The 24,248-nt window shown below is 52.3% G+C and overlaps 8 protein-coding genes across 8 annotated transcripts; 4 read left to right on the top strand and 4 right to left on the bottom strand.

The window, feature by feature from the left end:
* Positions 1-423: 423 nt before the first annotated feature.
* LRP88_11411 (uncharacterized protein) lies at positions 424-2,457 on the bottom strand (the record flags this gene model as incomplete). Its single annotated transcript, XM_083247838.1, has 8 exons — positions 424-647; positions 704-832; positions 887-1,087; positions 1,141-1,488; positions 1,543-1,852; positions 1,924-2,129; positions 2,192-2,258; positions 2,311-2,457. The coding sequence occupies 8 exons, from the start codon at positions 2,455-2,457 to the stop codon at positions 424-426; spliced, it is 1,632 nt and encodes a 543-aa protein (XP_083096345.1).
* Positions 2,458-5,597: 3,140 nt separating this feature from the next.
* LRP88_11410 (uncharacterized protein) lies at positions 5,598-8,370 on the top strand (the record flags this gene model as incomplete). The annotated part of the gene is made up of 4 exons (XM_083247837.1): positions 5,598-6,802; positions 6,857-7,877; positions 7,936-8,019; positions 8,320-8,370. The coding sequence occupies 4 exons, from the start codon at positions 5,598-5,600 to the stop codon at positions 8,368-8,370; spliced, it is 2,361 nt and encodes a 786-aa protein (XP_083096344.1).
* A 1,687-nt stretch (positions 8,371-10,057) lies between these two features.
* LRP88_11409 (phosphate transporter) lies at positions 10,058-12,027 on the bottom strand (the record flags this gene model as incomplete). The annotated part of the gene is made up of 3 exons (XM_083247836.1): positions 10,058-10,341; positions 10,391-11,854; positions 11,949-12,027. 3 exons carry the CDS (start codon positions 12,025-12,027, stop codon positions 10,058-10,060), a joined length of 1,827 nt encoding a protein of 608 aa, XP_083096343.1.
* Positions 12,028-14,991: 2,964 nt separating this feature from the next.
* Positions 14,992-16,220, bottom strand: LRP88_11408 (sugar phosphate isomerase/epimerase family protein; the record flags this gene model as incomplete). Its single annotated transcript, XM_083247835.1, has 7 exons — positions 14,992-15,097; positions 15,147-15,319; positions 15,368-15,470; positions 15,529-15,687; positions 15,743-15,880; positions 15,933-16,026; positions 16,118-16,220. 7 exons carry the CDS (start codon positions 16,218-16,220, stop codon positions 14,992-14,994), a joined length of 876 nt encoding a protein of 291 aa, XP_083096342.1.
* Positions 16,221-17,241: 1,021 nt separating this feature from the next.
* On the bottom strand, positions 17,242-18,699 carry LRP88_11407 (uncharacterized protein; the record flags this gene model as incomplete). Its single annotated transcript, XM_083247834.1, has 2 exons — positions 17,242-18,504; positions 18,664-18,699. 2 exons carry the CDS (start codon positions 18,697-18,699, stop codon positions 17,242-17,244), a joined length of 1,299 nt encoding a protein of 432 aa, XP_083096341.1.
* Positions 18,700-19,127: 428 nt separating this feature from the next.
* LRP88_11406 (major facilitator superfamily domain-containing protein) lies at positions 19,128-20,808 on the top strand (the record flags this gene model as incomplete). Its single annotated transcript, XM_083247833.1, has 3 exons — positions 19,128-19,333; positions 19,422-20,396; positions 20,448-20,808. The coding sequence occupies 3 exons, from the start codon at positions 19,128-19,130 to the stop codon at positions 20,806-20,808; spliced, it is 1,542 nt and encodes a 513-aa protein (XP_083096340.1).
* Positions 20,809-21,526: 718 nt separating this feature from the next.
* LRP88_11405 (Alpha/Beta hydrolase protein) lies at positions 21,527-22,423 on the top strand (the record flags this gene model as incomplete). Its single annotated transcript, XM_083247832.1, has 1 exon — positions 21,527-22,423. The coding sequence occupies one exon, from the start codon at positions 21,527-21,529 to the stop codon at positions 22,421-22,423; it is 897 nt and encodes a 298-aa protein (XP_083096339.1).
* A 375-nt stretch (positions 22,424-22,798) lies between these two features.
* Positions 22,799-23,884, top strand: LRP88_11404 (uncharacterized protein; the record flags this gene model as incomplete). The annotated part of the gene is made up of 1 exon (XM_083247831.1): positions 22,799-23,884. The coding sequence occupies one exon, from the start codon at positions 22,799-22,801 to the stop codon at positions 23,882-23,884; it is 1,086 nt and encodes a 361-aa protein (XP_083096338.1).
* Between the last annotated feature and the right edge of the window lie 364 nt (positions 23,885-24,248).

Genomic DNA, 24,248 nt, shown 5'->3' with positions numbered 1-24,248 from the left:
AAATGCCTGTAACTTTCACTGAGGCAATTTCTTCAAAGGCCTAGACCATGTGACTCCCTAACATCTTTTGAAACAAATCTCCAGGATCCCAATGAGGCAAGTGGAGGACTACCTGATTCGGAAGTGATCGGATCCACTTGATCAATGGGATGAGGCCAAACAATGCAGAAGACACCAGGGTCTGCGATGTGTAAAAAAAAAAAGATAGCATTTTCCTTCAGACACTGTGCTCCTCTTTCCTGGTCTATCCTCTGAGCGTGGGCAATTCCCTGCTCTCTCCTTTATCTCGGTGAGTATAAGAAGATTATCTCAGACCCATGCCCTCACCATCCTCCATACGCTACAATCTAAGCACCCAATAACCTCCTCTCATCCACCCCATTCAACACACCAGGCCTTTTTATCGTGTATGGTTCGAAGTGATTACGCAGTCGGGTGGTCGTTAACGTGGGCAGCTCTCTGCACATCGGTAACGTACTTGCGCATCTTTCGAGCAGGGACATGTTTCTCATACATTTCATCCATCTCGGCTGGATTCCGCTGTGAAGGCTCAGGCACATAAAAGTAGACAACAAGAGTAGTCACCAATCCAGTGCCGAAAAACAGCCATGCTGTTTTATAGTTCCAGTCAGCACCATTGGTGTCCACTGGTTCAATCAATTAGCAATGTTTTTCCCTTATTCATAAAGACACGCCAACTTACGCATGAGAGGAACTGTGGTGTTGAAGGTGAGACCAAAAACAACCGACGATGCTGCTGCCACGCCGGCAGTACGAGCGCGGAGCTTTTGCGACGCTACTTCGCCAACAAAAGCCCATCCGATGCTGCCAACTAGTGGAATAAGGTTAACAAATGAGAAGACTGAAACATTTGGACATGACCTACGAGCTTTATTAAAGAAGGCCCAAACGCAAGCAACAAAGATGAGGAGGTTTTGAATCGGTGTCGTCTTGTTTACGAAGCCGAGGATTCCGACTACCATCATGCTCAACGAGCAGCCGATAACAGAGACAAACGTAGGACTTCTTCGACCCGCCTTGTCGGAAATGAGGATCAAGGCCAACGCGGAGACAAGCTGGATAATAGCTGCAAAGGGATCAGGTTAGTCAAGTTCTGGGAGGCGGTTGCAAGAAGCTTACTCAAAATGGTGGATATGAGGAAAGCGTTGTCAAAGCCACTCTGCTTAAAGAATAAGCTTGCGTAGGTGTTTAAGAAAGAAAGACCGGTCAGTTGCTGGGCACAGGCTGGCAGAGCGGCGCCAAGGGTCCTGCGAGCATTAGAGCCCTTGAAGCAAGCCAAATAGGTTGTGACGATGTCGGCAAAAGACTTGTCGTTCAGCCCATGTTCCTCTCGTAGGTTCCTTTCCTCAAGTATCGTGTTTTTGATGATAGCGTACTCTGTCTCGACGTCGTAATCTTGCACGCGACCGTTGACACGCTTCAGTGTCTTCTTGCCTAGCTCGTCTTGATCCCTCTCCGCATAGTAGGCTACAAATCAGTTAGCTTCACAGGAACCAAACAATGAAAGGCATAGTCTCTTACCGGGGGTCTCTGGAAGCCAAATGAATATTGGCAACATCAGGCCTAGGAAGCCCCACTGAGTCAAGATGGGAGTTTTGTAATCCAGTGGGTCGACGGCATGCATGATTGTGAGAATCATGGGGGCCAGGAAGTTGCCGATGGTGTTCCAGAATCCATAAGTGAGTACCATGGCGCCTCGGATATTGACAGGAGACCATTCTGTGATGTAGACGGGCAATGTCGCCTGGAGTGCACCAATCCCGGCTCCAGCTAGAAGTTTGGCTCCCGCCCAATCCTTCCAGTCACGAACGACGGTTTCGATAGCAATAGACTAGATAAAATGACAATATTAGAATACCAACTTTTCTGTGCTTTGGGATTCTCATCTGATCGGAGACTTACCGCTGCTAGCATCACCCAGAGAACATACAATGTCTGCTTGCGTCCAATCCTGTCTGAAACAGGATTGAGTGAGAGCATGCCGATGATCTGACCCAGAGACTGCAGAGCGCCCCAGAGAGCTGTATACTGAGCTTTCAGTGCATATTCTCCTTTATCATTCTGGAATCCGACATGGTTAATAAACCCTTGGTTGGCAATAATATTTCCTAGTGGGTGGTTAGATCTGTCCAGGCCGTTCGTTCAACAAGTCAGGATGCTGGGAACTCACCATTGAGATTGATTTGGAAGCCATCACAGGCAGCAGCAATACAAAGAAGATTGCAAACAAGAACAGCCTGCAACAGAGTAAGCTCAGGCAAGCCAGGCAGGGGGTTGTGAGTACGCTACCTTTCGAAATCTCCATGCGGAAGCTCGTAGGCCAAGTTTGTCGTGACTCGACTTAAGGGCAACGCCCTCGTGCCTCTCAACGCAGCCCACGGAGCTGCCAGGCTTGGTGTATATGTCATTGTCGTTATCCAGTATGCCAGTTGTCATTGTGACGGTCAGGGTGTTGAACGCAACGAGGGCTCTGGCTGGGAGAAAAGCTGAGTGGAACTACTCGAATGAGATGAAGACTCTGCCTGAAGACAATCTCGGTGGGAAGGAGGAAGCATCCGAGTCTTTTAAACCATGCCTCCAATGACCTCAAGACCAGCTAAGATTCTAGACCATTCGGATGCTCCATACACTTCCCCGCAACCCCAAACATTACTTACCTACTTTATGTCCCGGGGAAATGGCTACAACGTGGGGAAAGTGATCCCCTGACTTGGGATACATATGGTTGAGTTAGGCTTTTAACTCGTAAGCGAACTTGTGGCGCAAGTAGTGTGATACTGGCCGTGTCTTGCTCAGAGCATCATTGGGCAGAACTTACACCAAGACTGTAAGCTACAGGGCGGAACAATTGTGGTTCTTGGTTGTTGGCCCCACAGTTACCCCGTCCCCCGCTCCTCGGTAGTTCGGTTTGTTGCTACTGCAGTTACTCGCACGATTCCAGCTTCAACACGATTTACCCACCGCGTCTCGGACTCTTCCATGAGGCATTTCCCATCACTTTTGTCACCCGGACAATGGTCAGCTCACATGCATGCGATCACTGCAAGAGACGCAAAGTAAAATGCAACGGCGCAGATCCTTGCTCTCGGTGCAGCCGTTCCGGCATCCCTTGCGAGCGCCGAACTATCCTTCGACGACGCGGTCCACGGGTTGCAAAACGCCCCACAGATGCCCCCGAGACCCTTCCGCAAAGACGGCCCTGCGTGGATAACCAGGGACATGGAGATTCTGGTGACGATCCGTTGCTCTTCGCGCCAGTGTCTGTACGGGACGACGGGCTCGGGGGCAGTCCTACGAGGGCGAGGATGAGCTCCGTTCCTGCAGTGATTCGTACATTCGTCGATTCGCCTTGCTCCGTCACATCCACACCGGGGATCATCTTCTGGGACGAGTTTCTCCATATCAGAAGACGCCTCATGTCCCGATTCAACTCATTACATGGTCTTTCTGGCAACATAGAGCAAGTGGCACACGAATGTATCGATTTGTTCATGTAATTCCTCTTTCCCAACACCCCGATCGCCTATGAACTAACACTCAGAGCCGGTATTCTTCTTCTTGGAGACGAACTCCCAGACTGTCCCTCTACGGAGAGTCCTGGCCTCGAAACCCTTACGCTCATGGAGCTGTTGAGGCGCTTCACCCTCATCACGGCGCTATGTGCCCATATTATCTCGGTTGTCCCTGAGAGCCTTTTCCGAAATCCGAAATCGTTGTCTGATATATTCTTCGAAGCCTCCAAGCCAATGCTGAGGGTCTACGAAGCCTATGATCTCGAGCATCCTGATTCGACCTCACTCACGATTCGAATGTGGCATTCATCCTACGCCCAAAACACTACTGGAAAGGTGGGTGCCTCCTGGCACTACCACACAGAGGCTTGCTGTCTTGCGCAGAGAATGCGTTTGTTCGATGAGACCTCTATTTCCCGCCCTTCCCAGATCGAGTCTCAGCTCCTTCGCATCAACTTCTGGCATCTATACCTCGCTGAAAAAACTCAAGTCGCTTTCAAAACTCGGCCACCCATCATTGACGAGCGGATATGCGGCGGCATCACCCTTCAAGAGAGAGGTGATGAGGTGGTGCCATTTCTCGATTCTTCCCGAGAGGTGAATCAAGCCGATCTCGAATCTCGCATCTTTGTTGGATTCCACCTTCGACGGAGAATCTCAGCAGCGGCAGCTAGCCTTATAACCGATATTGCCAGTCACACACGACACGCCGAGACGAACTCGCCATCGACGATAAGTTCGGATAGAATCGATCAAGAGATGGATTCCCTGATTGAAAGATATCTCAAATTTACAGCGCTGGTCAATGAAGTGCCACCGTGGGTTCGACGGCCAGACGGAGACAAAAATCCAGATGTTTACGAAAGCGTTCGGGCCTACAAAACGACCTGTTTCTGGGCTCAGTGGAGCAATATAATGACAATCTTCCACTGCATGAGACTGCTAATATTGCAAACATGCATCGACCACGACCTTCTGATGGTAATTGGACTCAGCGAGAACCCACTCTCTTGGGCAAGTCGAAAGCTTGAGATCATACGGGATTTCCTAGATGACCTGCAGGGCACTCCATTCATATGCATCGCGGCACAAGGAGAGACGGCGGCCTGTGAAGTCTTTTTCTCTGATTCATCTCCCATAGCTAATGCATTCTGGTAGGTGGACAAGGTTAGGCGCGTAGGCGCCATATTGCTCGAACTTCTCCACAACTCAGATAACGCAACCATCAGGACACAGGCCGAAGTGCTCTTTAGCGCCTTGCTCGACATTCTATCTAGGCTGGATTCTAAAGCCAGTGAGGGACTGGAGTTTCCTAGTGCCTTGATTCAAGATGCTCAAAATTGGTGTAATCCTACGACGGTTAGCCCTGGGGGCTCAGTCTGAACGTTGCACAAACTCATTGTATTACTATTGCCATTGGTAGCCTAAAGCATGATTAAGAAAAACTACGGTGAATTTCTTACACGAGGGAGAGAGTTCAGGGGTGCCCGGATCATATTCATCCATCTCCAGCCGAAGCGCCTTGTAGATGTCAAGACATCTCGTAGGAGATGCCGGGGCTACTCACCATGCGACTAATGCAGGGTACTAGATCATGACCATGAATTCTACATCCCCAACTGGCATGCTTGAGAGGCTGAGTTCCTGGAGTGCGTACGCGTGATTCCGACGGCCTGGTCGAGGACCCCGGACCCACAATTCCTCTGCATCCCCACGCCTCCGCTCCGACCTCCGCTCTCGATTACCGAGGGACGGAGTCGGGGTTTCTATGGGGCTCCGTATTCAGCTCGGTCCCCTTTCCCCCGCAATAGGACCGCAAGTTCCAGGTATGAGTCTGGCGTCGACTCTCCGAGATTCAATCCCGTTTTTAATGACGTCTGCAGTATTCAGATAGGTCCCCCATACCCACAACTATAAAGCAGGCTACGCTTGAACTTGAGTCTCGGAGATTATTCAGACCATTTCCTATCCTTTCATTGCCCCCTTTTTTTGTCCTTCTTTTCTGCCGTCAACGGCCTCGACATTACCCATAGCCTTGTTGTCTTGTCCTTCCAGTCCACAATCATGGGAGACCTCAGTCAAGACTCCCCGTCATGCACGAAAGAAATCACCATCGCCGAGCTAAAGGCGGAACACTATCAAGACGGGTTCGGGATATTCCATCCTGCCCCCAGACTGTCGTGGCGATTCTCCGCAACCACTGTGCGCGACTGGAAGCAGTCATCTTATGAGATTGTCATCAAACAGCGAGGAAGAACAAAGTCTTTCCGAATTGATTCGTCTAAATCTTCACTTGTGCCGTGGCCGTCCTCGGCGTTGGTTTCAAGAGAAGCCGTCCACGTCAGTGTACGAGCCACTGGTACAAACGGAGTGCATACCGGCTGGGCGGAGCTTACAGTCGAGGCTGCCCTCTTGAAGCGAGGCGATTGGGAGGCAAGCTTGATAAGTGGCCCACCTCAAGATGCCGACAAGCCTAAGCCGCCATTTCGCATGAGGAAGGCCTTTGCATACGACGGCGGCCCTGCTCGTTTGTATGCCACCGCCCACGGTATCTATCAAGTGGAAATCAACGGCCAGGTGGTTGGCGATCAAGTGCTTTCTCCCGGGTGGCAGTCATATCGACACCGACTACACTACCAGACGTATGACGTTACCAGATATTTGCTTCCAGGACACAATACGATCGGAGTGTATCTAGGTGAAGGCTGGTTTGCTGGAAGGCTCGGGCGCCCAGGAGTCTCCAACATATGGGGGGACCGATTGGGATTTCTGGGTCAGCTTGAAGCGAATGGCCAGGTCATTTGCCGAACTGACCACACGTGGGAGGTCCTCGTCGACGGTCCTGTCCTCAGCTCCGAGATATACAACGGCGAAGTCTATGACAGCAGACAACATGACCCGTTATGGTCCACTCCTCAGGCATCTTCCGGCAAGCTTTACCCTAGTGCTGAGGTTCTTCCGTTTCCAGGAGCCGTTTTGATAGCGCCTGAAGCGCCTCCTGTTCGTCGTGTCCTGGAGCTGCAGCCGCAAAGAATCATCACAACATCGAGCGGAAAGAAGGTCCTAGACTTTGGGCAGAATCTGGCTGGCTGGCTGAGGGTCAATATCGACATCCCTGGGACAGGAACTGTTACCATTCGACATGCAGAGGTCATGGAACATGGTGAACTAGGAACGAGACCCCTGAGAACAGCCAAGGCGAGCACCGTGATACACCTAGGAGGTCAGACGCGCGGGTATGAACCGAAATTTACCTTCTATGGCTTTAGGTGAGATTTTACAGATAACCCATTGTATTGGATCCTTCTAACGGTTCGATGCAGATATGCGGAAGTGACGGACTACGAGGCCTGCAACCTCTCCGATTTCACAGCCATTGTGGTTTCTTCAGATCTTCGCAGGACTGGAACATTTGAATCCTCCCACGATAATCTCAACAGGCTTCACGAAAACACTATATGGTCGATGCGGGCAAACTTTATCTCCGTCCCTACGGATTGCCCCCAACGCGACGAGCGGCTGGGGTGGACAGGCGATATTCAGGTCTTCACCCCCACCGCAAGTTTTCTTTACGATACGGCGGCCTTCATCGGGGGCTGGCTCCAGGACGTCGAGGCCGATCAGAAGGACCTAGGAGGGGTCGTTCCTAACGTTGTTCCCTGCATCCCTATGCCTCCCAAGCATAATGAAAAGCAGGCTATGGCGGCTTGGAGTGACACTGTAATCATCACACCGTGGGATCTATACCAGTTTTTCGGAGACGAACAGCATTTACGGAAGCAATGGGAGAGTATGAAACTGTGGCTCGACAAGGGGATCCCTCGTGACACGCGGGGGTTTTATTCCACTGAGATGCCTCAGTTCGGCGATTGGCTGGACCCTCGGTCTCCACCTGCTCTTCCCGGGCACACACCCACTGACCCGTACTTGGTTGCCAACGCCTACTTGGTTCATGCCACCGAAGTTGCTTCCAAAGTCGCTGGTCGGTTGGGCGAGGTTGAAGACGCGCAGCGCTACCGAGACGCCGCGCAGAGGTTACGCAAGCTTTTCCGAGACGAGTACATTTCGCCCAGGGGACGGCTTTCGTCAGACACGCAGACGAGCTACGTCCTAGCTCTCCATTTTAACCTTCTGGATAGCGAGGTTGAAACACAGACTGCGCGGTCCAGACTTGACTGGCTGACCAGATGGGAGGCCTTCAAGATCAACACAGGGTTTGTGGGCACGCCGCATATCCTACCTACCTTGGCCAATGTCGACATGATGGGCACGGCATACAGGATGTTGCAGGAACGCGGCTGTCCTAGCTGGCTGTATCCAATCACCATGGGCGCAACCACAATTGTAAGTACCATCTCTTGCCGCAAACATGCCGCCATTGTTTCCTGACCGTGCTATGCAGTGGGAGCGCTGGAACTCCATGCTCCCCGACGGGTCCATCAACCCTGGCCAAATGACATCTTTCAATCACTATGCTCTCGGGGCCGTATGCCACTTTCTTCATGCATACGTGGCTGGCCTGTCTTCAGTCTCACCTGGTTGGGAGTCCGCCATCATCCGTCCACGGCCTGGTGGTACAATCCGATGGGCTCGGGCCACGTACGACTCACCCATAGGGCCGTACAGTGTGTTTTGGAGATGTGAATCCAAAGTCATGAGGACGAGTGTATCTATTCCACCAAACGGCGAGGCGCGGGTAGTTCTGCCCGGGATTGACGTTGTTGTTGGCAGCGGAGAATATTCTTATGAGACGGAGTGGCATGAGGATTTGACATGGCCCCCACAGATTATCCAGGGTGCACAGGGCGCTCCTGTTGAGGCTATATATGTCCCTTGAAGGATAGGACTGGGAAGACTCAAAGGATCTGCTTGTCTAATTCCTCTGGCAAGGCTCTTTTAGTAAAAGAAGAAATCCTCTGTTAAGTCTGGAGGTATGTTGCGCGCTAAAAGGTTCCAAAGACCCTAGCTGATACAAGTATGTTCATCTCGGGTGCCAACAGAAGAGACAAATAAACATCTTGGTATCTAAAAGTGATTTGTCGCGTACGTTTCTTGTGTTTGGTAATAGCAGTAGTGACGCAAGATAGCATCGTCAACCCACCAAAAATGCACCACACTAGTTTGAGACATCTGCACCCAAGGGGTTTTGCCTAATACTTATCTCATTCAGTGTCTTGGTCTCTCGTTATGCTTTTTGGCAATTTTTGGTGCGGACGAGAAGAATTGTTGAAGGCTGGAATTGCTCTAAGCATACGGAACTACCGATGTACAGCGTAACCAAGGTCGCATAGACACGTTGACTGTACCCTTAGACTTGAAGTTTCGGATGTGTCGGATGTGACTGGGCAATCCAATGGTTGTCGGTTTCATCATGTAAGTGTGGCGAGTAGTATATGGACTGACTTAGGCTTTCCCCTCAGGCGAACGCCCAATTGCAAGGATCTTTGGATGTGTTCGGTGAAGATTTATGGGATTTCCCAAACAAATGACTTGTAAGAATGATTTACCCCTTTTCCGGAAGGATCATGCCAGTCTTATGGGGTGAGGGTCGCTTTCTTGGCAAGACTGGCAGAGTTCGTTTGGTCTCTGCCTAATCGCTTCAGGGACTATGAGATAGGTCAACAACTAGCACGCATACGAAAGTTATATGAGTAGTCTAAGCTCGTCTTTCAAAAAAATACAACGTTCTATTCATCTTAGGGCTGAACATCTGGCAAAGGCGAGCACGTGTGCGTATGCCATGTCGGGTTAGGGGTGATCGTTCGACAGAAACTCTTGGCCTACTAAACCATGACCTTTCCCCTCCCTGCAAGGCTCACGTGTGTCAGTCCAGGGGAGAGTCTTGGAAGATACATTTCACTGTGCCAAGCTGATGCCAAGGAACCGGTGGGAGGTCGCCAAGATGCAACCTCGAGGGGGTGTGAGGGTGACACTACGATACCCGGGGCAAGGGTTTGGGTGGCTTGCCAAGGACGATATTCTGCATGGAAGGAAAGGCCAAGATTTTGTGGTGCTGCGTGGTTCAGGAACGGATAATCGGTGATTTAGGAGACATGGGGATGATCCTACTATGGTAGGATGTCGTGTGCAGCCTCGAGGAGGTGCCAACGTACCAACTACACGGTGTTTGCAGCACTATATACGGCGCTGGGTATCTAAACCAGCTCGCCGATCAGCTGACCGCTGCTTTTATGCCTATTTTATGGCTGTCTTGTTGAATGGCGTTGTCGAGATCTACTATTTAAAATCCAAGCCGATCGCGACGCCAAGATCTTGCTCTGTGGTCGCATTGGTTGTGAATTGTCACATCACAGAATCTTCAGGCAATGTAGTTCGGGGTTTCAACTCCGTCAATTAAAGGTCTTAAAGTAAATACTGGCAACAAATTCCGACCTCGGTATCTTTCTATGCATATCAAGCCCGCTTTTCTAATTTCATATCATGTGTACTGTGCCACTTCTCCGTGGCGTTCTAAAAGAGAGACCGAGCTTCAAGCTCAAATAGGTTGAAGATAGAGTGTGGGTTTAAAAGTGAGGGGCGTTGAGGGCCAGACCCATGAGGCAGCCACCGATGAGACCAGCGATGGGGATGGTCATGATCCAGGAGAAGACCAAAAGGAAGACTCGCTTCCAGTTGACGGCGCTCAGGCTGCCGTTGCAGAGACCGACACCAACGGTGGCACCAGTGATGCACATGGAGGTGGAGACGGGGAGCTTGTACTGGGAGAAGACGAGGACGGTGATGGCAGCACCCATCTCCATGGAGGAGCCACGGCTGGGGGAGTGGTAGGTGATCTTGTTACCCATAACTATTTTCTGTTAGTGGCTGTTTTGAGTATGTAGTGGAATGATGCTTACCCTTCATGATGTTGTATCCGTAGGTGATGAAACCAATGCAAATGGTGGCGGCGACAATACCAATCTGCCAGAGAGGGACATCGGCCTTCTTCTCGGCAGGCTTGCCAGAGTGCCAAGCAGCGTACATACCGGCCCAGACACCGACGGCGTTACCGACATCGTTGGCACCGTGAGCGAAGGAAGCAGTGCAGGCAGTGATGATCTGGACGAAAGAGTACAGGTACTCGACCTCGTTGGAGTACTTGGGGGCCTTGGCGTAGACGCGAGCCATGCGCTTACCCTCGGGAGTACCCTCGATACCGATCTGAGCAGTGTGGATGTCGTAGTGGGCACCGTAGAGGAGAGCGACGACGATCTGGGCGGGGATGCGCTTGACGATGGCGATCAGGTTGTGAGTCTCGTGGATGGAACCGGCACCGATGGGGTTGGCGTGGAGAGTGCGCATAGCCCAGCCAAGAGGACCACGGGACTTGCGGAGCTTGGCGTGGTGCTTCTCAGTGTTCTCACGGAGCATTCGCTGGTAGCCCTCCTGAGTAGACTCGGCAAGGTTGAGGGTGTGCTTCTCGTTGGTGACCTCGTGAGCGGGGTGGACGGGGGAGATCTCATCGTCGTTGCTGCCCTTCTTGGGGTCGTACTGGGTCTCGGAGTCCTGGTTGGAAGCCTGGTCGTCCTCGGCATCGTGCTGGATGACGGCGTAGTTGGGGACACGGGCGTTCTCAGCATCAGGAGGAGAAGGGCGCTTGAACAGGAGGGGTCCTTGCCAGGCATCCCACCAGCGGAGGGTGTAGTCGCGCTTGATGACGACGGCGTGGACGAAGGGGACGAAGAAGATGGCGGACAGGATGAAAAGACCAAAGCCGACACCCAGGGTGACGGAAGCGATGTACCAAGCGGGCTTCTCAGTGAGACCAAGGCGGGGAGAACCCTTGTAGACGATAGAGAGCGTGCAGATGGTACCGGCGATCAGGAAGAAGAAGGGAGAGGTCCAGACAGCCCAGGGGACAGGGTTCTTGCGGACGTGGACAACAAGCTTAACAAGCATGAAGATGATGGCACCGAAGCAGCCGGCGATGGCGGGAGCCATACCGAGACCGGCAAAGATGGCACCGAGACCCTGGCCGCCGTTCCAGCCCCATTGGACCTTGCTAGCACCGACAGTAGCGATACCAACACCAGCGAGCGAGGAAATGAGAGAGTATGTCGAAGAGACGTGGGCGTTGTGTCGGGTGCACCACATAACCCAGATAGAGGCACCGGCGGAGGCACAGGCGAAGGCAAGGAGCTGGACACCGGCGTTGTCACGGAAGGCCTCCATGGGGATGATACCGTTCTTGATGGTCGAGGCGGTTCGGGCGCCGACTGTGAGGGCACCGAGGAGTTCGAAGATACAGCAGAGGATCATGGCGCCTCGGTAGGTAACCGAGCGCGATGAGACGCTGGTAGCCCAAGCGTTGGCGACATCGTCTGGAGGGGAAAGATGTTAGTGAATTGTGTCGATGGGTGTGATGCGTCATAGGCGCCAGGGTGAGAGGAGGGGAAGTAGAGGGGAGCTACTTACTGGCACCGTTGTTGTAGGCCTCGAGCAGGGCGAAGCAAGTGCCTAGGGCAAAGACGTAGGTGTAAGCCTCGAGCACCATCTTGACTGGTTTGGCTTTTTTGTTCGGGAAAGAAGGAAGAAGGAAGCCAAGCAGTCGAATGAGGGTGTGCTGCTGATGGTGGATGGAGAAGAAAGGGATGCTCGAGCAAGAAGAAGAGGATAAATCGAGGGTCTCAGACAGCTTCTTTTAAACTCTCGGGGGCACTGGAGCTTTGCCTGCAGGACTGTCGATATCACCCCCACCTCGGACGCTACCCGCAGTCGAGAAGGACACTGCAGCAGAGACAAAGTGCCCTCGGTGAGACGATCTGGCTACCGATTACTTGGTGTAGACACCCAGCGCCGAAGCCACGCAGCAGTGCGAAGCGTGCTGGTTTGCCGCATTGGGCGTTCCCCTGTCAGTGTGCTCCCCGGGTGGTACATTTAAGCATAACCCTATGAGATTCGTTCAACACCCCACGTGGGCAAGATCTGAAGCTAAAGACGCTTCGTGATTGGGTCAGTGCTCGTCGGAAGCTGTGCAGGGGGGGTGTGGGTGTGGCTTCGCCACGGCGTCCGCCATCAGACGCCATCACCAGGGTCGAGATCCAATGGCGAGGCTTCCAGGCAGACACTCCCATCTGCCAAGTCGCGTGGAGCCGTCTTGGTCAAGTCTTGTCGATCGCCCAGAAGTTGTGCTTGATCCGAGGAGCCGCAGTCCCTGCTCAGCGAGAGAGAGCGTCGCGTGCGTGAGGATACAGCGCTCGTTTTTAGCTCAAGCTCCCCGAAGAGCTTCAATTTAGGCATGATTGATGATGCGAGGCAAAAACTATGCTTAAAGTCAAAGAGGAGGGACACACACACGATCAATGATGGACACGTGGGGCAAGACATTGCTCAGTCGGTGGTCTTTGCCTGGTCCTTTTTTGTCATATTTTTTCCTAGTTGACCAAGAAACTCCATCCATCATCTAGAAACTCGTACGTAGGTTTCGCACGTACATTGTTTCGTGCGTGCCCAAATCTCCATCTTCTGGCTTGGCATCTTGGCACACGCACACACACACAAGACAAGACAAGACCTCTGTGAAAAAAAAATCTAGACTGCCCACGCCGTTACCAAACACCATCAAGAGAGATCCACCGTCGGTCTCCAAACTCGGTTAGCAGGCCCCAGGGCTCGCGCTGGCCGGGCTCCGTCCGACTCCGGGCACCAGCTGGGGTTAAGCTTACCCTGTTTAGGCGCTCCGTTGGCCCCTTCTAGCCATGCCTCCGGTGAGACGGGGTTTTTTGAAAAGTTCCCTCGAGCTCGGTCGCCCAAACAGCAGGGAGGCAATGGCCACTTGTAACGGCCACATGGGGCATTGCTGCGATCTTATAGGAAGATGAACCGTTCGTCCAGATCCCCGGACAAGCAATAGCTGGAGAAGCCTAGGTCGAAAGATTGGGGAAAAAAGTCTCGCCACTTTTTTGTGCGCAAGCACGTGAATCCTCCATTTGATCCTCGCGTTCCTCCAAGGCGCACTCCCACGAGTCCATTCAGAGGCGAGGCCTTTCACCGAGGAACCGCCACAACGAAGCCGCCCACTTGACGAACCTCTTCTCGTATACCGAGTACGATTGATTGAGGTAAATAAGCTTTGATCACGCGTTGGTTATTCTCAATCGTTGTCGTGAGGGAGCGGAAACGGTTGCTCCCCCCACTTTGTCTAGAGCTTTGACTTGGTCAACGTCTCGCTCACATTCTTGAACGATTGTCACAATCAGACAGTTTAACAATTCATTGCCACAGTCTTGAGGTTCATCTCGAGATTGTTATCAAAGTCGGCAATGGTTGCCGTACGCCAAGCTGCCAAGTTCGCTAACATCGGGAACACCACTGTGCTGGGATGCCATCGGATCGCTCGCCGTCTTGGCCGTTCGTTATGTGACTGTCACCCTTTCAGATGGTCCATTTTGTCTTGGCCGTTCCTTGCACCCACGGGGACCAGAGGCGGCGCCTACATTGGGTGCAGCGATGCGCCCCAGACGCCAGCCGAGCTGACCTCGCATGACACCCCTAGCAGCGGCACGACCGTCGACAGATCCCCTTGATTTGTTCTGCTCCACCTGTATCTAATTCATGACGTGCGTTATGCATGAGCTATAGCGGGATAGCCGTGCGACGAGTCGAGAGGCCACGCCGTAGCGGCGAGTTGATTGATCAGCCAACAGGTCCACTGGTTGTTGGTGATTACAGCCGTCTTGGGGTGTTGTAGCGCAGGATTGGCACTCGTCTAACCCTTGTCGCATATCCAATATGAGAGATGATTGCTGCAGTGGCCATTCACATCGCAGTGGCCAGCGGGTGCTGTCATTGTGTGTAGATCTTGGGCCGTTGGTGTTGAGGCCATCACCAAGACAGTCGCTGATCGTGTCGATCGATAGTTGCAAGTAGGACTCACTTCCGCCACCATGAGAGCCAATTTTCGATGGCGTTTTGATTTTATTTCCATGGAGATCTGGGTTGTAGACATTTAATCTCGATGATGTTTGTCCTGTGAAGCTTCTTATGCTTACATCTGAGATGTTTGAGATGGTAGCTCATTATTGTTTCATCAACACTTTCACCCAGCAACACCACAACGCGACAATTCCCCTCCAAGTGAGACCTTCTAGACTTGAGATGTGATTCAAAAAGCCTGTCTGCTCACTACTTCTCATTTTTATCACAATTCACATGCTTATCTTCACATTGACGTGGCTCGAGGAGGACAACGGCCTGATGAAGCCTCGTTACCCTACACCTGGAGTGAAAACAGGCTCCAAAGATTGACACTCCCTTGTGGATGCCACATCCTTGCAAGTTGATATCTTATCATGTATTATTTGCCATCCCGCCTTTAAAGCTGAACAGCGGCATCTCCGCTCCCTGCGACATCGCATGAACCAATCCACCAGACCCGTGGGCACCCCTAGCCTCCTGGGTCGATCTGGCTATTCTCTCCTAGGAATAGCCACCCGGACTCTCCATATTCTAGACGCATTCATTCGCCAAGGCTATCCTCAAATAACTTTTGCAGGCGCGGACCCTCGCTGTCGGCGACATCTGCACTGGTCCGTACCGACCCGAAGGGATGATAGGGGAAGAGCCTGGGCAATCTTAGTCGATGTAACATGATCTGATTGTCTCTTGCCTTACCCATATTCTGGAACAAATGTTATTACGCTGTCAGGGTCTCTCTGTGTCCTCGACTTGACGATTCGGATCCAGAGTTTCTCGAAGAAAGCACGTTCAGCTGCGAAGACCGGGTTCAGTGGCTCTGGGCACTGGGTGGACTGTGTCGTGCCAATGCGCGTATGGATGTGATACACCTGTAAAACGCGTCAGAGGTTCCTCGGTCAACGTGGTGGTGCACCGACATGAGGGATGACTCTGTCCAATAGCTCCTGGTCCTCCTCGCTGACGTCGAGCAGCCTCTCGCAACCAACAATCCAGTGTGAGAAGTCGCCCGTAATACGAAGCCTGCCAAGGTGAGTGAATTGGTGCGACAAACTGACAAGAAAGGTGTGAGGGCACGCACTCTGGCACCCTCTGAAGCACATAGTCTGTCACATATGGGTTGAATAGCCCCCGGTTTCGATGCGTTTCGTGGCAGACTCTTCCTTCGAAGCCCAATTCCTTGTCGATCGGAAGAGTCCTCTCGAAGAAGTAAGCAGTCCGTTCCCACGACCAAAAGTCCCTTTATTGATGCCTCGTCAGTTTACAGCCACTTTTTGTCCACCATGACGACTCACGCCCCAGACTGCGCGTTAATCTTGACCGGGTCAAGTACTTGCGCTCGCCGAAGCTCCTCCCGATATCCCTCGAGATGAACATCAGGCGCGAGGTTGCGCGGTCGCGGCCCACGATATCGATGCCACGCAGAGAAGATTCTATGAATGTCAATCGATGGAATAATTATCAGCTAGCTTTTGGGAGACGCACGTGATGCTGATCTTCAAACCTAGGTCATCGCAGAGTTTCCGCACCTCCCGCCGTTGATCCTCGTTCAAGCCATAAGGAACCATCTCCACACCGTCTGTCAATCTCGAATTAAGAACTCAGACATGTAACTCGCAAGGCCGGTGGAAAGTCTTTAGGCGTCGCAAGCCGCGATATTGTTGACTTACCGTAACCGAGTTTCTTCCACTCCACAAACAGTGGCTTCCAGGCCTCGAAATTCTCACCCGGCTCAACGCCCCAGGTAGACCTGAATCGCTCGATACGGACCATATTGAATCAGTATTGGGCTAGCCTGAGGGCGGAAGCTGTGTAGTTATAAGACTGGCGTGCCGTCGTGTTGCTTGACTCATAGCCGATGATGGCGCTTGGGACGTGGTTAGGCTGGATTGGAGCAATATATACCACCCTCGTCTCCCTCCGACACCGGGATCCAAGCTCTTTTGCATTTCCAGAAACCTGTGGTTATTGGCTCAGATGGACATGCCCGGCATAAGACGGCTATCAGATCGGGGATGACGGTGGGTGTCCTCTTTTGGACCTGGGGACGGGCTTTTTTGTTCCGGAATCCCGTGACGCAATCATAGAGAGCCCGGATAGATACAGGAGTAGAGCTTAATCGGAATTATTTTGAAATGAGATCTTTTACAACATTTGTAGCTCTTTTCAAGATTAATTACAACTCCGAATCTTGAAACGTCTCCTCACGTCCCCGCTCGCCTCGCCGCCGATGACTCCACCCTGAGTTCCGTCTATAGCCGTTAGGTATTAGGTGATTTTCTAGTAAACAAAACAAGATGTAGTGATTTTAAAGACGAAAATACTGAATAATGGTCCAAACTGAAGGAGTTATGGCTTAATGGGGTACCCCAAGTAATGGCACTAGAAACGAACGAAGCGGGTATCTCGTACGAAGTGATGAAGAGATCAAGCTGGATGGACACGATCTGAGACAGCCATGGCGACGACAACTTAAACAGCCCTTCGTGGTAGAATACAAACAAGCTTGTTTGTTGAGTAGCGAGTGAACGAGGATTCGAAAACTCGCAGCTAAGAAATTTGAGTCGAAGCAAACAGGGAGGAAACTTTGAAATAGTCATCGTCGCTGGCCGGGACAAGGCGTTTTGGGAGTTGAGTTGGGGAAAACTAGTATCAAGACAACTGAAGCGGCACGTAGCGTAATGGTTTATGAGCACAATCAAAGGTTTTTTGCTGTCACAGTCTATAGTTTTGCGATAGTCGCATTTTATCCACCAAAGGACACTCACTAGGCCATCGACAAATCCACGTGCTTTCAAGGCTCTCGCAAGCCAGTCGCTCTTGTTCCCGTCAACAACTCGGCATCCCCATCTTCCTTGACCAAGTAAATGTCCTCGTGGCGCACGCCAAACTTTCCCTCGAGGTAGATGCCCGGCTCGTTGGTAAAAGTCATGCCTGGCTGCAGAAGCGCCTGCTTGTTGAACTTGTTCAGATACGGCGACTCGTGAGCCTTGATGCCGATGCCGTGACCCAAGCGGTGGGTAAAGCCATAGCCGTAACCGGCGTTCTCGATGACCGTACGGGCCGCAATATCGACGCTGGCTGCCGTGTTGTTTGGTTGGAAAGCCTTGGCAGCGGCCGTTTGGGCGTCGAGCACGATTTGCCAAACCTTTTCCTTTTCATCACGGAGAGGATCCTCGGCGATTTCGACATCCTTCTCTGGCCGGTCGACGAGGAAGCTGCGGCAGATGTCGGACGAGTAGCCCAAGTAATGGGCACCGACGTCGATGACGATCATGCTATGATAAGTGAGCTTCTTGCCTCCGGTGACAAAGCCTCCGTGCGGCAGAGCGCCGTGCTCCTCAAAGAGAACAATGTTGAAGAAGAGGCTGAAGCCGATGGAGAGTAGTGCGTTGTCGAGGATCGTCGTCACTTGGTCCTCGGTCAAGCCAGGAACCAGACAAGGACGCATCGCCCTCACGGCAACAACGGTACCCGTGTTGACGGCTCGAAGTAGCTCAACTTCGGCCGCACTCTTCTGCTGCCTGACAAGTTCAGCCTCGGGTGTAAGACCGACTGTCTCGAAGCCGACAGATTCCAGCCCGCGGGTGATGTAGTCTCGTATCTCCTCATCCATCATGAGCTTGATTCCTGTCTTGCCCTTGAATAGTCGCGACTTGAGAAGAGTCTCGTAGGGGTTCCAGTGCTCCTCCCAGATTACAATGTTTAGCTCTTCATCATGAGAAGGAATGCCGAGCATGCGGACACGACCCTCCTCGAAGCTGGGCGACAGGAAGGCTGTCTTGGCCTTGACTTGGCCGTCTGCCAAAGTCTCGGGGAGGACAAGCATCAAGAAGGGGCGCTCCTCGGGCTCCCAAGGCTCCCAGTCCACCTGAGAGATGTTGCCATAGTACTGAAATGTGTAGCCAGGCTCCAGGACGAAAGCGTCGACGCCGTTCGTGGCCAGCGCCCTTGCCAGCTTGTCCCGGCGCTCTAGGAATTCTTGAGCTTCGATTGGCTTGGCATTGTCGAGGAACGAAAGATCAGCTTTGAGATTGTCAATTGCACATTGCTGCACCTTTTCGACGTCGAGAGTGCCATGCGCGTGAGAGCTCCTGTGCTGGCAAGGGAGGGTTTTGGTGAAGAGGAGAGCTGTGCAAATCAGGGCGGCTGCGGCTAAACACCACGACAGTCTCGATCTGAGGTTGGTCTGGTGGTGTTTGCGGTACAGTAGTACCGTGGCTGAATCGTTGTATGTTCCCGGAGAACCCATCTTGACGCGGTCGAGTGTCGATGACAAGGGAAAGCCTCTCCGAGTGTGCCTGAGTGAGAGATAGGTATCGTGTCTCGGGGCCAGTTATAGCGCCGGCCCCACTGATAGGCCGACTTGAGATAGGCCGGAGCTCAACGTATTGAACTGACGTACTAACTGGGGACCGTTGTAACTTCACCCACTCTTTTCAGGCTCTGTGATTGGTGCCCCCAGCGTCAGATACAAAACCGGCTGCCATTCCCCACCCCCGGCCGGGGACCGTCGCCGCAAGAAGGAAGTCGAGGCGAAGGATCATCAGTGTCGGCCAACAGTTAGCCGATGGCCCCCGGCCAACACTGATAACAAAAGTGTTAAGAAGTAGACTCTTCCTGCGCCTGTTGGGATCTGCATCTGTTTCCTCCATAATCTTACCCGAGGCGACTTCCAAAATGACTGCTCAGGTTCAAAGCCTGGCCGTTGAGCCGCATCCAGATATCGTCGACAACCACCCTGACGACAAGAAGCATGCCTCAGACATCGGAGCCGAGGTCGAGGTCGGCACTGTCGTAGACGGCCCTGAAAAGACCTACTACAGCAGGCTCTCTGTCTGGCTGATGGTGCTCTTTTCGGGTCTAGCAATCGGCTCTGACGGATAGTAAGGAGCCTACTCCACGATGCTCTTGTTGCTTGATTCTCTGTTCCCCCTTTCTATCGTTCTGTGCTTACCTATGTGCTCGTGATAGTAATGCTGCCGTGATTGGAAATGTCCAGCTTATCATGAAGATCCTGTATCCGGACGCTCTGACGAGTTCCATCTCTACGCGTCTCAGTAATGCCTTTCTGATCGGCATGATCATTGGCATGCTCTTCTTCGGTCTCATTGTCGATCAGTTCGGTCGCAAGACCGGCGCTGTCGCTACTACAATTCTTCTGGTGCTTGGAATTGCTCTGTCAGCTGGTGCGAGTGGCGGTACCGATGTCGGTCTCTTCTGGATGCTCATCGTTGCTCGTGGTGTCGCTGGTGTTGGCGCCGGCGGCGAGTACCCGGTGTCTGGTGCCGGTGCCGCAGAGGCAACCGATGAGAGCGCCCAGTACCGTAAGCATCGAGGCTTCATGTTTGCCATGCTTGCTGATCTGTCGGCGTCCCTGGGCTACGTCTGGGCCGGTCTCACGCCTCTGCTCTTGCTCCTCTGCGTGCAGCAAAAGGAGAGCAAGTACGCCATCGTCTGGCGAACCACCTTTGCACTTGGCGCATTTCCTCCTCTTGTCATCTTCTGGTTCCGCATGCGCATGTCGGTTGCCACGGCGTACCGAAAGTCATCGATGCGCAAGCAGCGTGTGCCGTACTGGCTTGCGCTCAAGAGATATTACCGTCCCTTGATCGGCGTGGCAACCTGTTGGTTTCTTTACAATTGGATCTCAATTCCCTTTGGCATCTTTAGCTCGACCATCATGTCTCGAGCCAACGTTGGTGACAGCATCGTCAAGAACTTGGGATGGGGCGTCGTCATCAACTGCTTCTATATCCCGGGCCCCTTTATTGGAGGCTACCTATCTGATAAGATTGGCCGCCGCAAGACCATGGCATTGGGCTTCACTCTTCAGGCTTGTCTTGGCTTTGTTCTCGGTGGAGCTGAGGAGCAGATTCAGAGCATCTTCCCCCTTTTTGTTGTCTTGTATGGCATCTTCCTGACGCTCGGCGAAGTTGGCCCCGGCAGGTATGACAACCCTGAGGCTCCATGCTCGTTTTCTAGCTAACCCGAATGTAGTACCGTTGTCCTGGCTGCCTCTGAATGCTTCCCTACCTCTATCCGTGGCCAGATGCTGGGTTTCATAGCCGCGTGGTCCAAGGCCGGTGCTGCCATCGGAACACAGGTCTTCACAGCCATCCTCAACTCATACACCGACGACCCTTCCAAGGGCAACCAGGTGGCTTTCCTGATTGGATCCGCATTTGCCGTACTGGGCGCTATTGTTGCATACTTTGTCATCCCTGACGTGTCGCGACGCCTGGAGGACGATGATGAGGCATGGAAGGCTTATTTGGAAGCCAACGGATGGGATGCCACATGGGGTGATTCCGAGACCAAAGATCCTTCAGGAGTGATTATGAACAGGACTGCTTCCTGAAGATGACGGTTGTATCCCCACAGTATAAAGTCGAATCAACAATGAATCAAGTATCAGTCTGGTTCCCTTGGGGTGATAACTTAGGATCACAGCATATTTTGGCAGAAAATTGAAGCACACAGTTAAGAGCAAAACTCCAACTGGCTAAGATAGTAACAAGGCTCGGCTGTCGGCCATGTCATTATCAAGACGCAAGCCCACCTTGCTCTCAGACTGTCATGATTTACCCGTCTGCGATGATCGGAAGGATCGCGAGGTCTCGGGAATTTCAGGGTTCACAGGGAACCTCTTCTGAGTCCGTCGGCGCTCCATTTAGATGGAAACGAACCTGAATACTCAAACATGAAACTCCGAACTCTGATCAGATTTTCCTTTCACATTCGTTTTGGCGCCAGGCCAAGCTATCCTCCCGAATGCATACCCAGTTAGGAACACCGAGGGAAATGTAAATGTCTCGGACATAATCTCTGAATAGAGTCATCGGCTAAAAGAAACCCCGCAGACGCATATGGGCGTATAAAGGTTGAGCCGAACAAAGTTGAGCCGAATAACCTGTGAAGAGACTTGATTGGTGCAGAAAGCTTAATAAGTTCCAAGGTTCGGGTCCCGGTTGGAGATGTCTCCTAAAGGGCGTCATGGACCGAGGTCTCCGCACTTAAAGCTCAGCCAAACAGCCCAAACTCAACGTTAACAACTCAGAAATTGTAATTTACCCACCATGTTTGAAGGATTCCAATCTTTTGACGTCAAAACGTCCAACGATAGTGTCACTATCAACGGGTTAAGGAGCGGTGACTCGTCGTCGTCAAAGCCTCCGTTGCTGTTACTCCACGGCTTTCCCCAGACCCTTCACATCTGGCATCGCGTTGCGCCTCAGCTCCTCGACAAGTACACCCTCATTCTCATAGACATCCGCGGTTACGGACAGTCATCCAAGCCGGGAGATGTGTCGGCATACGCTAAGAGCGCCATGGCTCGTGACTGCATCGACGTGATGGACTCTTTGAGTTTTACCGACTTCTACGTCTGTGCCCACGATCGAGGAGCGAGAGTGGCCCATAAGCTATGCGTCGATTACCCGGACCGAGTGCGCAAAGTTATTCTGCTCGATATCTGTCCGACGCTTGCCATGTTCACGAAGACCGACTTCGACTTCGCCAAAGCGTACTTTCACTGGTTTTTCCTCATCCAGGATGCGCCTCTTCCCGAGATGATGATCGCTGGTCGGTCGAGGCAATTTGCGGAGCTGTTTATGGGAGGACGACAGAAAGATGGGTTGAAGTTCTTTGATCCGGACTGTTTCGACTTTTATGCCAAGAGCCTGGGAGATGAGGCGACCGTTCACGCCATGTGCAATGATTATCGAGCGAGCTCAACGTTGGATCTGGATGAGGCCCGGGCGGATTTGGAGCAGGGGCGTAGGATTCGAAGCCCTTTGCTTGTGCTTTGGGGCAAGCATGGAGTCATTGAGAAGTGTTTTGATGCTGTCAAGGAGTGGAAAGATGTCACTGAGCCTGGCGTGTCAGTCGAGGGCTATAGTGTTGAGTCTGGGCACTACATCCCAGAACACGCGCCTGAAGAAGTTGTGTCTGCTATTCTAAAATTCTTCAAGTAGTTAGTTAGAGATAGAGGACTGATAGCGATGTGGGGATCTTTTCCTCCGATTGATACTATTTCTCCTTGAGAGCTTCGCCTCTCGAATCATCTCTAGCACAAACCCAACATTCTCAGAAACACCTCAACTTCGACTAAAAAGCACCTGTAAGCTGAAAGAATCAGGTTCGACTCTGTCAACCCTTTGATTCGGATGTCGGATTCAGGGTTCCGAGGCTGCACGTCACTAATGGGGACGACCTGCAGGCGGCCTTTTATTTTGCCGAAGGCCCCTCACCTCAGCTCCGACAAACGGTCATATTTAACGTCTTCGTCTATCGCTTGATAGTCAGTCTTGCTATCTTCAAACTACACCTTCTGTCTCTCAACTATTACAATGGCTGGAAAATCGCTCAAAATCGCCGTCATACCCGGGGACGGCATCGGCATCGAGGTAATGCCGTACGGAGTGCGATGTCTCCAAGCCGCGGCCCAAAAGTTCAACCTGTTTCTCGAATTTGAAGAGTTTGACTTTGCTAGCTGCGATTACTACGAGAAACATGGCTCCATGCTGCCCGACGATTGGAAGGAGACCCTCGCCAAGTTCGATGCCATCTACTTTGGAGCTGTGGGAATGCCGGACCAGGTGCCCGACAATATCAGCCTCTGGGGAAGTCTACTCAAGTTTCGTCGCGAGTTTGACCAGTACATCAACTTGCGTCCTTGCCGCCTCATGCCTGGAATCCCTTCTCCACTTGCTGGTCGCAAGCCAGGTGACATTGACTTCTGGATCGTGCGGGAAAACACGGAAGGAGAGTACAGCAGCATCGGAGGAGTCATGTTTGAGGGAACAGACAGGGAGACGGTCGTTCAAGAGACCGTCATGACTCGAGTTGGCGTGGATCGAGTTCTTCGATATGCTTTTGACCTCGCTCAAAGCCGCCCGCGCAAGAAGTTGACGAGCGCTACCAAGAGCAACGGCATCAGTATCACCATGCCTTATTGGGATGCTCGCGTGCGCGAGATGCAAAAGAATTACCCCGATGTTGCTGTCGACAAGTACCACATCGATATTCTCACGGCGCACTTTGTGCAACGTCCTCAGATCTTTGACGTTGTGGTTGGGAGCAATCTCTTTGGAGATATCCTATCAGACTTGGGACCCGCTTGCACCGGAACCATCGGAGTTGCACCCTCTGCAAACATTAATCCCACCGGAAAATTCCCCAGTTTGTTCGAGCCGGTGCATGGGAGTGCCCCGGACATCTTTGGCAAGGGGATCGCGAATCCGATCGGCATGATCTGGGCGGGCCAGATGATGCTCTCACATTTTGGCTTCAATGACGCTGCGGATGTCATGTTGAAGGCTATTGAGAGTGTTCTCGCTCGGTCTGACAAGGAGGTTATGACGGCGGACATGGGAGGAAAGGGAAATACACAGAGCTTGGGCGAGGCTATCGAGAAGGAGATTTTGTCCGCTTAGGAAACGCGACTGCCCGGTTGAAGCAAGTGTTCATAACTGTACAAATTAAAATGCTCTGATGTGTACAAATGAGAAATACTTCAGGCGCATCGGTATGGTCGTTGACTCGGCCTGAGATGTGGTTTGCAGATCAGGTGATGGGCTCGGCCAAGCACCACACATACCGGCTTGCATGCATGGAAGCGAAACAAGGAAGCATCAAAAATTTATGTCAAAGTAATGCGATTGGTGCCAAGGCCTGAAGCCCCTGATAATCTTCTCTCGGCTGCCATCAACTTGGGGGGGAACACTGCTGACGAACAAGCCCAAAATGACCAGGTGCCAGTGAAAGCACACGACTTCCCCGGCTTTTGGGATTCAACGT

This window comes from Fusarium phalaenopsidis (assembly GCF_050370095.1).
Source record: "Fusarium phalaenopsidis strain FUZ10S chromosome Unknown contig_32308, whole genome shotgun sequence".
NCBI classification, from domain to species: Eukaryota; Fungi; Ascomycota; class Sordariomycetes; order Hypocreales; family Nectriaceae; genus Fusarium; species Fusarium phalaenopsidis.
Note: the sequence above shows the minus strand (reverse complement) of the source record. Positions and strands in the feature narration are given on the sequence as shown.